The following is an 11,431-nucleotide window of genomic DNA, read 5'->3' on the forward strand; positions in this document are numbered from 1 at the left end:
TGATGAGCCACACTGAACCTGACGAGGAGGGAGGAGCACTAGCTACTGAGGTTTTCGACAACAACAAGAAGGCTACAGTACCGACACCAAGGCCCAAGTCGACCAGGCCTAGGAATTTAACCCAGTGGCTTGTAAGCCCAAACTGGGCCTGCTAATGCGGGTGTAATAGTACTTATAGCCATTGGCTACTTTCATTTCCTTTCGGTGACGGACTAGGCGGCTTCGGTCGAGGCTGTACGGAGACAGATGTGTGGGAGGTTGGGTGGATCGCGCCCGTGTAATTCAAATCCCTAGTTCAAGTTCCCAATTTCGCCGTCATTGTGAAGCTAGATCCGAGTCCCTCGCAATGTAGGTCTCAACTGCCAGATTTGTTGTTAAGACGAGAAAATCATTGATCAGTGCTATGTGTTACACACATGCCTCAATCCTGATGTTTTTTTCTTTTTGTCTGTGATTTTCGGCAAAGGTGATTGCTATGTGATAACACCTAGCTTTTTTTCGAAATAGCTTTCAAATTTACTTCGATCATACACTGCGCTTCTCAAATCACAAGTAGTAACGCAACGCCGTCGAGCGCCCGTGCCGGACGGTTGTCGGTTGTAAATCACGGTAATTAAGCTCATTCGGCATTGCGTATGACCGTTCGCCGGCGCGCTGTTTTTTCACGGCTGGCGGAAGAGGCGGAAGTGGCCGTGGTGGTCGCCGTCGACGACGTGGTGACCGTCGTGGTGATGATCGTCGTCCAGGTGGCCACGGCGGTCGGGCTGGATCCAGCGGCCGTCGGGTGCGCGGACCATGCCCTTGTTCTCGTCCTGGCGCCAGTAGGGCGGCACGCAGTGGTGGTCCTTGAGGAAGTCGGACGCCTTGTTCACCAGCGCCGGGTCGCGCCCGCTCGCCAGCACGAACCGCTCCCCGCTGCCATGGTACCTACATAAAACCATTCATCGGTCGAATCATACAGGAGTACAAAATTTACGTAGCAGTTGATGATTTAATTATTTTTCATCATTAAAAACGAAGCAGTGGGCACGAAGGCCCATGCAGTACACGAGCGAATCGATCTTATATAATATTGTGATGTTGTATTGTACTGGCGAGTAGTTACACCAACTGCGTCTGATCGACAGTAGCATGATGCTTACTCCGACTGTCTCACCTCTCGCTTGGCTGTCTTGCCCATGACAGCATGTGGCCCATGAGTATTTCAATGGACCTGATGCATAGTTAAGTCTCGGCATTACGCACAGGTCCTATTGACAAACTCTAAGCATCTATCACACGACCTGGCATCCCTTTAGAAGATGCACATAGAATTTGTCGTATCGTGCTAGCATGACAAGTTGGTCGTAGACTCGCAGTACGCCAGACGTGATTAGTTTGGACGTACCGCCAGTTAATACTGATAAAACTATACTACTGCAAACACCAGTACGGCAAAACGGGCAAACACCGTGACGTCCGTAAACACCTCACGTCAGCCAGGGCATCACGGTGACCGGGATGGAGCGGTGGAGCGCACATCTGCTGCATGCGTGACATGATCAGACGGTGCGGGCTGTCAAAATACGACGTACGCGCGAACGTTCCAGCCACATATTTTCCCACTAGGAAACGTTAGGGCTCCTTTGAAACATGTTAAACCAAATTATTGGTGCAAGTCAAGTAGTGTATGTCCTTGGCGTCTCCGTGGAGATCAATCAGCCAACTAATCAAGATCATATGATTGTGATCGCCCATGTAGCGCACGGCGTGGATGATCTATTCTCATCTGCGTCTGTCCCACACAGGTGGCTGGAATAATATCGTCTGTCCCGATCCTAACAAGGACCTTGACAAAAAAAAAAGTGCACATGTGTAATGTTATTTTGATGGGAGAAGTTTTTTTTGGATTTGTTCGACCGATTTGGTTGGCAGCCTAAAAAAAATGAGACCAACCCAAGGGCTAACCCTCGTTGGCATTTTTTTATAAAAGAAACTCCGTGAGCACCGCGCATCCTAGCCGGGACTTGAACTCGGGTGGGCTGGCAGCTACCTCGATCAGCTGCCTAGCCAGCGAGTCGACGCCCCATCCTCGCAGCCTACTAGTAGGATTTGTGATGCATGGGGCTCATTTCCTTGCGATCCTTTTTATTTGGAATATTTATTTTTATGCCCATGTTTCTTAGTTTTGCCCTCGTTAGCCTGAAATAGGAAAAAAAAAACCAAACCAAAACCGCAATAACTCAAGGAGCGAAGCTCCAAATAAGATGAAACCGATGTTGTTGGAAATATAGCGACAAGCACCATCCAACAATACATCGAGTTTTAGACCTAACTCAACAAAGAACTGAGCTGAGTTTTTGAAAATAGAAAGCCCTTTTTATATTGCCTTTGGGGTGGCCGTGTGTGATAAATTTTTGGTTGAACTTTATTGTAGCAGGATGATGAAATGTGTGCGTCACTCAACGGAGAGACTGAGGGATATTCCCCTTTTGAAAAAAAATGTATTAGTAGAACTACTCATACTAGCTTGATCCAGATTACTTTCCTTAAAACCCTTTCCTTTTTATAACTGCTTCCCCCCTACTCTGATCTACTAGTATCAACTTTGTTTTGATGGTAGGAAAAACCGTCACACAAGTGAAATCTAACTTTTAACGATTTCCCCCAGAATTTCTCGCTTTGATTTTTTCCCTCGTCCTCTGATGTACGCTCTCATCATCTCTGGACCTCTGGAGAAGGATCCCTGGGATCATTGCGCCCATGAAGGTTTGCCCCCTCGTGGTAATAATTAGCAGCAACGATAGTCTTCTTTTATTTTACCGTTACAACACTTGATCAACCCGGGCTTTACCCCATTTCCATTGCTTGCATTTGCATAACAGAAATACAACGTTCAGATATCAATAGATAGCGGCATGCATCACCATGCCAGATGCATGGCCCATGGCTACCAGCAGATCAGCAGGAGTATTTCAGTGAACCTAACACATTATTTAATCTCGGCATTACGCACCGGGCCTCTTGATAAACTCCACGCATCTATCACACGACCCGACACCCCTTTAGAAAATGCAGATAGCTCTTGTCGTGTTGTGTTTAGATTAACTGAGTACATGTCACATGGGTTGTACGTAGAAAGGCGTGATGGGTTTGGACTTTGGACGTACTGCCGGCGTACTTACAACGACAAGTACTGTGGTATACAAATATACAAGACGTACTGCCAACCAAATTATTGGTGCAAGTCAAGGCGCTGGCCTCTCTGATGATGCTCATCTTATGAGAGATTTGGACCGAACGCAATGCTAGAGCCTTCCGTAACACGGCGGTCCCATTTGATGGTTCTCATTTTCAAGATTAAAAACGAGGTGTCTCTTTGGGCTTTGGCCGATGCGAAGCAGTTGGGAATTGTAATGCCGCGAGAGTAGTTTTTTTTTATTATCGCTGTTTTGCGGTTTTGTTCTAAAACTTCTTCCTTATTCAATGAAATGATAAATCTTTTTAGTTTGATCCATCAAACTGGGGCCAAGTGATCTGCCCTTCCGTTGCATGAAGCCTCCTCATTATCAACACCAAGTAATGCTATAGGTACGGCCTATTGATCAGGTACTTGAAAAAACAAATCAACGTCAATCTTTTGGACCGTTAGGCCATATACAATGGGAGATGTTTAGGGAGGTGCTTAGAAAAATAAATCAAGTTTTTCTGAAGCACCGGTACCTATTTTTACAGGAGAGACGCTTAGTTAAGCGTCTATCCTATACAAATAAGCACCGGTGCTTAAGAAAAGTCTGATTTATTTCTCTAAGAGCAACTCTAGCAGATCCCGCAAAAACTTGACCCGCAAAACGCGTTTGCGGTTTCACGAAGATCGCGTTTGTGGGTCGAAAATTAGCGCGGCCGAACAGAAACCGTATCTAAAACTGCATAATTTGAAAAAACACTTTCGCGGGAGAAATTGCACCTTGTTGACGCGACCGCCTGCCGTCACTCGAGGTCTTCGAGCTCCTCGGCGTGCCGCCGGCGCTCCGCATCCTCGCGCACGCTCCGCTCGGCGATGGCGGCTGCAACAGTGTCAACATCGGCGACGTAGTCTTCCGGCCCGACGACTCCGCGGCGGCCGAGCGGAGCGGGCTCCTCGGGCTCCTCCTTGACGGGGACGAAGTCGAACTCGTCCGGCTCCTCCGGCTCCTCCTCGTCCTCCGACCACTCCCTCTTCACGGGGAGAAGGCCAGTGCCGGAGGAGGAGGAGCTCCCGGCGTACGAAGATCTCGCGGAGGAGAAGGACGCGCGCTGGCGGTCGTACTCCTCCGTCTCGCTCCGCCGGAAGCTCGCCGGCGGCGACATGCCGCGGTTGGTCCACTTTCGGGCCCCGCGCTTCCTCGCGCCGTCCGGCCGGACGCGCCGCTCGTGCTCCGGGTCGCTTCCGCCGCCGGATCTGCTACCGGAGCCGCGTCCGGAGCTTCACATACGGCCCCACATGGCAGCTGGAGGCGGGGAGGTGGTCGCCGGCGACGAGAAATGTTGAGAAAGGGGTGGGGAATCGCATGGCTCGGCGGCGGCGAGGGATAGGGTTTCGACCCGCAAACGAGCCGCAGAACCGTAGATATAGCAGTCGGGGCGTGCGGTTTGCGGGCACGGCAAAAAAATTTGCGGGCCGGGCGAGTATGCAGGCTTTGTTCTGGCCGGAAAATTGGGCCGAACCCGCATACTCGCCGGAATTTTGCGGGTCTGCGTGTTTTGCGGGGTCTGCTAGAGTTGCTCTAAGCACATCCCCTAAGCACCTTGCATTGTATAAGGTCTTAGATCACCATCAATGGCCATGATCCCACATGCGTTCTTCTTCTTGTTCTTACTCCTCCCTTTCGCCTTCCTATATACTCCCTCTGTATGTGACATAGTTATATCACATCTAAACTGATGTCCACTCTGTTTGTGGTCATTTTTTGTCCTAGTTTTTTTTGTTTCTTGTTGCTGCATTATATATCGGCAATGATAAATTCCGAACGTTCGGATTTTAAGCATGGTAACCTGAACGTTTTTTATGGCAACTTTAGTTCACGTGAGGTTGGCAAACATTTGCAATTTTCTGACAAAAAAATAAACTTTGGACAAAGTTGCCATGTCTTAACAACTAAAGTTGCCACCTCGCGTCAAGTAAAGTTATCATGTAAAAACATTTGAGATGAAATGCTTAAAATCCGAACGTTTGGATTTTATCGGGGTCTTTATATATTTGTGGGAGCTTAGATGTGACATCCTTAAAAAACATCTAGATGTAAATTAAACTGAAGAAATAAAGTACGTAACCAACGCCCGTACTACCGCATGCTTCGGCCGTCCCTCCCACCCATCCCTACCGCTGGTAGCATCGTCCTAGTCTTCGGTGAGGTCCTGGCTCAACCTCGCTGGGATCAACGCTCCCCGCTGTTGCTCGTCAGGACAACTCCACCGCGCGACCCCATCTTATCCGGGTGCGTCCGTTTGGGGTAAAACAGACGAATAGCGCGGCCCAACGCGCGGCCTCAAACGGAAAAATGTCCGGGATCCGTCCGTTTTCGGTCCATCCCCGGCCGAAAGTTGCGCTCGATTTGGGGTAAAACGGACGCGCGCGGACGGCCGCGACGCACGCCCTTGTCCTCCTGTGGCCCGCCTGTCAGGGACAGTAGCAGTCCCTCCTTTCCAACGCTTCGACACTCTCTCTCTCCCGCCCCATCCCGCCGCTGGCGCCGCCGCTATTCTCCGGCCGCCTCCTCACCGCACAGGCCCCGGCCGTCCATACCAAACCACGTGGACGCCACCATGCCCGCCCGTAGTTTTGGCCATCGATCGGAGGAGGTTTGGCCGTCGCCGTCTTTGCCAGTGGCAGAGGAGACACGACCGTCGACGACGTACCACGGCGGTCGCGGCAGCTTCCGACGGCTCCAGAGTGGCTAGTAGCCGGCCGACAACCACCCCTGCTGCGTCGAGGTGATCATCGCGGCCTCTTCGCCACCACGACCGCAAGGTGTTCGACATTTTGCCCACAAAGGTATGGACAGTGGAGACGAGTTCTTCTTCCACCACTTCCTTTGTTCATCGGACGATTCGTCATCGGATGATGAAGATCTTGTGATGGTTGCACTGGTCGTTCACGACCACATTCAACGGCAGCTTCCTCGGTACAGGGGGTCAATCCCTGGTCGTGCTCCCAACCTGAACCGCAACAAGGAGAGAGGCCACGCCCTGCTCTATGCCGATTACTTTTCCAACAAACCACTCTTCAAGCCGGATACATTCCGACGTCGTTCTTGAATGGGAAGGCATGTGTTCAATCGTATCCGAGAAAGAGGGGTTGCTCATGACCCATACTTGGAGTGCAAGACGGATGCCCTTGGCAAGCTTGGGTTCTCCTCTTACCAGAAATGCACCGCGGCCGTCCGCATGCTTGCCTATGGAATTCTAGGTGATCTGGTGGATGAGTACGTGCGTATGAGCGAGACAACATGTCTGATGTCAATGTACAAGTTCTGTCAGGCTGTGATCGAGGTGTTTGGCCCAGAGTACTTGAGGCAGCCAACTGCCGCTGATACAGAGAGATTGTTGGCGACCAACGCAGCTAGAGGCTTTCCAGGCATGCTTGGCAGCATAGATTATATGCACTGGTAGTGGAAGAACTGTCCATTTGCTTGGCAGGGCCAGTACAAGGGGTATGTAGGCGAGTGCACTGTCATATTAGAAGCGGTGGCATCGCAGGATCTCTGGATATGACATTCTTTCTTCGGCATGGCAGGTTCTCACAATGATATCAACGTGCTGCAACGTTCTCTAGTCTTTGCGAGGCTTGCAGAAGGCCGCTCCCCACCTGTCAACTTTGAGATCAACGACCACCAGTACAACAAAGGATACTATCTAGCTGATGGTATATATCCTCAGTGGTCAACTTTTGTGAAGACAATCTCGAAGCCCTAAGGTGAGAAGAGAAAGAGATTTTCCCAAATGCAAGAGAGTGCTAGAAAAGATGTGGAACGTGCTTTTGGTGTGTTTCAATCCTGATGGGGCATCGTTCGATACCCTGCACTGTCATGGGATGAAAGGAAGCTTTGGGAGGTGATGAATGCTTGTGTGATGATGCACAACATGATCGTCGAGGACAAGCGTGATGACAGTATCTTCGACCAAGGATTTGATTTTCAAGGTGACAATGTTGAGCCCCTGCACCAAGAACCGGCCACGTTTGATGAGTTCTGCCAGTTCCATCGTGAGCTGCGTGATTGGCACACTCATAAGGCTCTTCAAAATGACTTGGTTGAGCACGTGTGGGAGCATATTGGCAACCGATAGATGTATTGATTCATTTAATGTTCACTCAAGGCAATTTCGATTTGGTTGTAAAACTATCTTTATTAGAGAGACAACTTCGATTGGGTTGTAAAACTATTTTAATTTTCAAATAATTAATATTTAAACGTGTACACTTGTTTTCATATGAAAATATAGGTATTTTTAGGCCCTGGCGGATGAGATTGGGCAAACGGATGCAGCCGCGCGCTGGGCGCACGGCCACCGCATCTCAGAACAGACCCCGACACGACCCCATTGTCCTATCCAAACGGAAAAAATCCGGACAAAACGGACGTCCGTTTGAGGTCATGCGGTGAAGTTGGCCTCACGTCACGTCCATCTTCGGTCTCGGCGGAACAGAGTGTTGTGTGCGAAAATTCCAGGCACATGGTGTTTAGTATAGTACAAAACGAATACTACAACTACTCCTATATGATATGACATACATGCCATATAAACGAGGGTACAGCTACAACTACCCCGGATTAAAAGCTGATCATCAGAGACGTCTATTTAAAATCTCTAAAATATGTCTATATACTCCTACATCCGTATGTGCTGGTCCATTTAAAATCTTGAAAAAGACAGATATTTAAAAACGGAGCGAGTATATGACATGACATGCATTAGGCTCCCATGCATGCCATATAAACGAGGGTACAGCTACAACCACCCCGGGTTAAAAGCGAATCAAGAGACGTCTTCACACCGGCATATTGGACTCGGGACAGCGAGAGTGCGAGGCAAGAAACTGACACTGGCCTTGTAATAATAATCCTAAATACACTTACTCAGTGGTCACGTACGTGATTCCTAGACCACATCATTCCACACAAGTCGCCATGGGTAGGTGCGGAGGGCCAGAGGTGACAGCGACCGAGAGGTGATTAATTTCGGCAAATGAGATGGCGGCGAAATGTATACGGTACGGAGGTGATGGATGCGGACGTGCAACTTACCCGTCGAGGAGGTGCAGGTGCGCCTCCAGGTTGTGGGAGCAGCCGGGGTCGAGCGTGTCCTTGAGGAACGGCGAGCGCTTGTGGTCGAGGGCGAGCTCCACGCCGACGTGGCTGTAGCACCACGGCATCCGCAGCCCCTCCGCCACCCGCCGCACCATCTCCGGCACCCCCTCGTTCAGGAAGATCCCCGGCATCCGCGGCACGTTGTCGTGCACGTTCGTCACCCGCAGCGCCTTCACCCCGAGCTCCCCCTCGAACCGCTCCCTGAACCGCCCGTTCCCCACCCGCGGCCCCGAGAAGGAGTACACGCACACCGCCGCCCTCTGCATCCCATCGTACGTCTCGGTTAGTTGAGCATGATTCATGAGCACGTACGTGTGCATGGAATGGAGGATGAATCATCAGGAGAGTTTGGTTCTGCCCGTACCTTGCCGTTGGAGAGGTTGGCGGCGGACTCGGCGATGTCATAGGCGCTGAGGATGGCGAGCGAGCTGCCGAGGCTGTGGCCGGTGACGGTGATGCTCACGTCCTCGCCGAGGGCGGTGTAGTGGGCAACGAGCTTGCGGACCTCCACCAGGACCTGCTCCCGAGCGGAGTACTTGCAGAAGCGGCAGGAGGGGTCCTTGTCGGTGTAGAGGTCCACGAAGCCGGACTCCACCTTCACCTCGGGGTCCGGGCACGGGATGCCCTCGTCGGCGACGGGCCGGAGGTAGTCCATGAGGTCCGACACCCACTCGAGCCGCGTGATGGTGCCGCGCCACGCGATGGCGATGTCGCGCCGGCCCAGCCGCGCGGATTCCTCGTCGGTGGACACGGCCACGTAGCCGATCCAGTTCGCGCGCTGGCTCCAGAGCTTGGCGTCGGCGCGGGACTTCCCGGAGAAGAAGTTGGGGAAGCGGAAGTTGGACGTGGCGTACAGGTAGCGGGTGACGGCGTAGCCCCGCGCCGCGTCGGGCATGCCCAGCCGCTCGAAGAAGGCGCTCCGCGGGTACTTACAGCTGCCGCAGTAGCGGGAGGCCAGGTCGTAGTCGAAGGCGTCGTAGCAGGCCTGCGCGAGCTCGCCGTAGCGGATGAGCTCGGAGCGGAGCAGCGGGTCCATCGGGTCAAGAAGCCCCGCCCAGTCGTCGCTGCCGTGGATCTCCCGCCACCGTGCGGGCAGCTCGTCCTGGTGCTTCTGTGCTCCGCGGCGCCGGCCGGACGAAGCATCGTCGGGAAGGTACAGGTCGTCCTCTTCCTCGTCTTGGGTGAGGTTCTGCCCTAGCTGGCCGACGAGGGAGGCGAGCGCGTCGTCCCTGGTGGCCGCGGAGGGGAGCTGCAGTCTTTTGGCGGTGGTGAGTGGTGTGCGCGGGGCTGGAGCGCGTCGGAGGGAGATTTGTGTGTGGGTGGTGGCGGCGGCGGTGCCGCGGTGCGGGAGGGAGGAGAGCTGCGGGGAGAGGTCACGGCAGGAAAGTGGCGCCATTGGGGAAGGCGATGGCATGGTCGTATGGAATGGAGACACGCGGGCAGAACACCTTTATGCCCCTCGGGAGAGGTATACGTCTATCGGCCACCGAGCTCTGACATTGCGCTGGAAAGAACTACTCTTGTTGACCATAGGAAGAAGACAAAGGATGAGAAATCAATTTGTCTAATTCACATCTAAATATTTTTTAAAGATATCACATTTAAGGTTTTGATACTTTTTAAATGAAAGTCATAAAGCCCGACTTCAAATTAATAAAGCCATCGTTGCAAGATCTTTGCCTGGCTCATGGTCCAGTATCGCTTATGGACGTCCGACAGACGCGCTCGGCATGGGCTCCAGGATGAGCCATCCGTCTGTTTCACCTGCTTACAGGACCAGGACAATGTGGATCATATTCTGGTGAGATGCGTCTACGCGTGGGAGGTTTGGCATCGCTGCTTTGATAAACTCCACATGGACATTGCTCTGCCAACCCAGAGCTGCACTTTTACCGACTGGTGGTCACATCAAAGGACGAGGTTCTCAGGTAAAATCCGCCGCGGTTTTGACTCCTTCGCGATTGGCACGGCTTGGGCGCTGTGGAAACAGAGGAACGCGCGGGTGTTTAATAGAGTGCTTGACCAAAGGACGCCCGAGCAACTGGCGACACTGGTTCTTTCTGAGATCAAGGAGTGGTCGCTTGCTGGATTTGGTGTAGGAGGCTTAGATCCATTTGTGAGAGAGTGAGTTTGTATCTTTTGGTGTCGGTGTTGTCAAGCAGGATGTTCGCATCTTGCTAGACTGCTTGTAACTATTCTCTGTCTTCTATAAAAATATAGTACGCCAATTTGGCGTACTCCGAAAAAAATTTAATAAAGCCATAAACCGGCTAAGATACATGATGTTGATTATTTTGGAACGGAGGAAGTACAAGGCAAAGCTTTGAGAAAAACTGAAAGATTACAAGTGAGATCACACTTCCACATGCCAAAGTGCAAACTTACCAGTACAAAGCAAACAAGACCAAGCCGCCGGGGGTACTTCGCAGACCAGAACAACGAATACAGAGACATCCACGGGGCACCGAGCAAGCAGTGTAGAGGAGGATCGTGCCTGCAGGGAGGAAAACATTGGATGTGCCACAACCCGGACGTGCAAATGCTAGAGAGGAGAACTAATCTCCTCTACATCCAAGCCGTGCCACAACACGGGGATGCCGTAAACTGGCCAGCGGAGCACGAGCGCGACAGGGCAGCAACCACTGAAGGATAGCAGGGCACAACACCTCATCTCCACCACCGCTGGAAACCCGAGCAAGCACTGCACCATAGCCGCCACCAACCAAGAACTGCGGGCACCCAACCCAACCCCTACCCCTAGCCAACGCCTCCAAGGAGGATCACGATGATGGAGCGCCGTCGACGGCCGGCCAAAGCCTATATTTTCACCTGGGGAAAAACATGGGAGGGGGAGGTGGAGGGAGGGAAACTCAACGCGCCCTCAAGAGGGGATTCGGAGCCGATGCACCGCTGACGTCGAGGTCGATGCGGAATCGACTAGGGGATTCCCCCGTTCCAAGCTCCCTCCACCGCACCTCAGGGGCCAGATCTTGCAGCACGGACGCGCTAAATCCAGATCGGTGAGGGGATGCAGAGCAGACGGAATGGGCCGGAGATCCGATCTGGCGGAGCCACCGGAGCAGCCCGTAGCAACGAGGCACCTC

General features: G+C 52.3%; 1 protein-coding gene across 1 annotated transcript; it reads right to left on the bottom strand.

Annotated features, from left to right (window-relative positions):
- Positions 1-399: 399 nt before the first annotated feature.
- LOC123131088 (phospholipase A1-Igamma1, chloroplastic) lies at positions 400-9,761 on the bottom strand. The gene is made up of 3 exons (XM_044550852.1): positions 8,692-9,761; positions 8,265-8,587; positions 400-927 (listed from the first exon to the last, which is right to left on the bottom strand). Exons 1-3 carry the CDS (start codon positions 9,739-9,741, stop codon positions 663-665), a joined length of 1,638 nt encoding a protein of 545 aa, XP_044406787.1. The 5' UTR covers positions 9,742-9,761; the 3' UTR covers positions 400-662.
- Positions 9,762-11,431: the final 1,670 nt, after the last annotated feature.

Source organism: Triticum aestivum, chromosome 1B (genome assembly GCF_018294505.1).
Source record: "Triticum aestivum cultivar Chinese Spring chromosome 1B, IWGSC CS RefSeq v2.1, whole genome shotgun sequence".
In the NCBI taxonomy this organism is placed as follows: Eukaryota; Viridiplantae; Streptophyta; class Magnoliopsida; order Poales; family Poaceae; genus Triticum; species Triticum aestivum.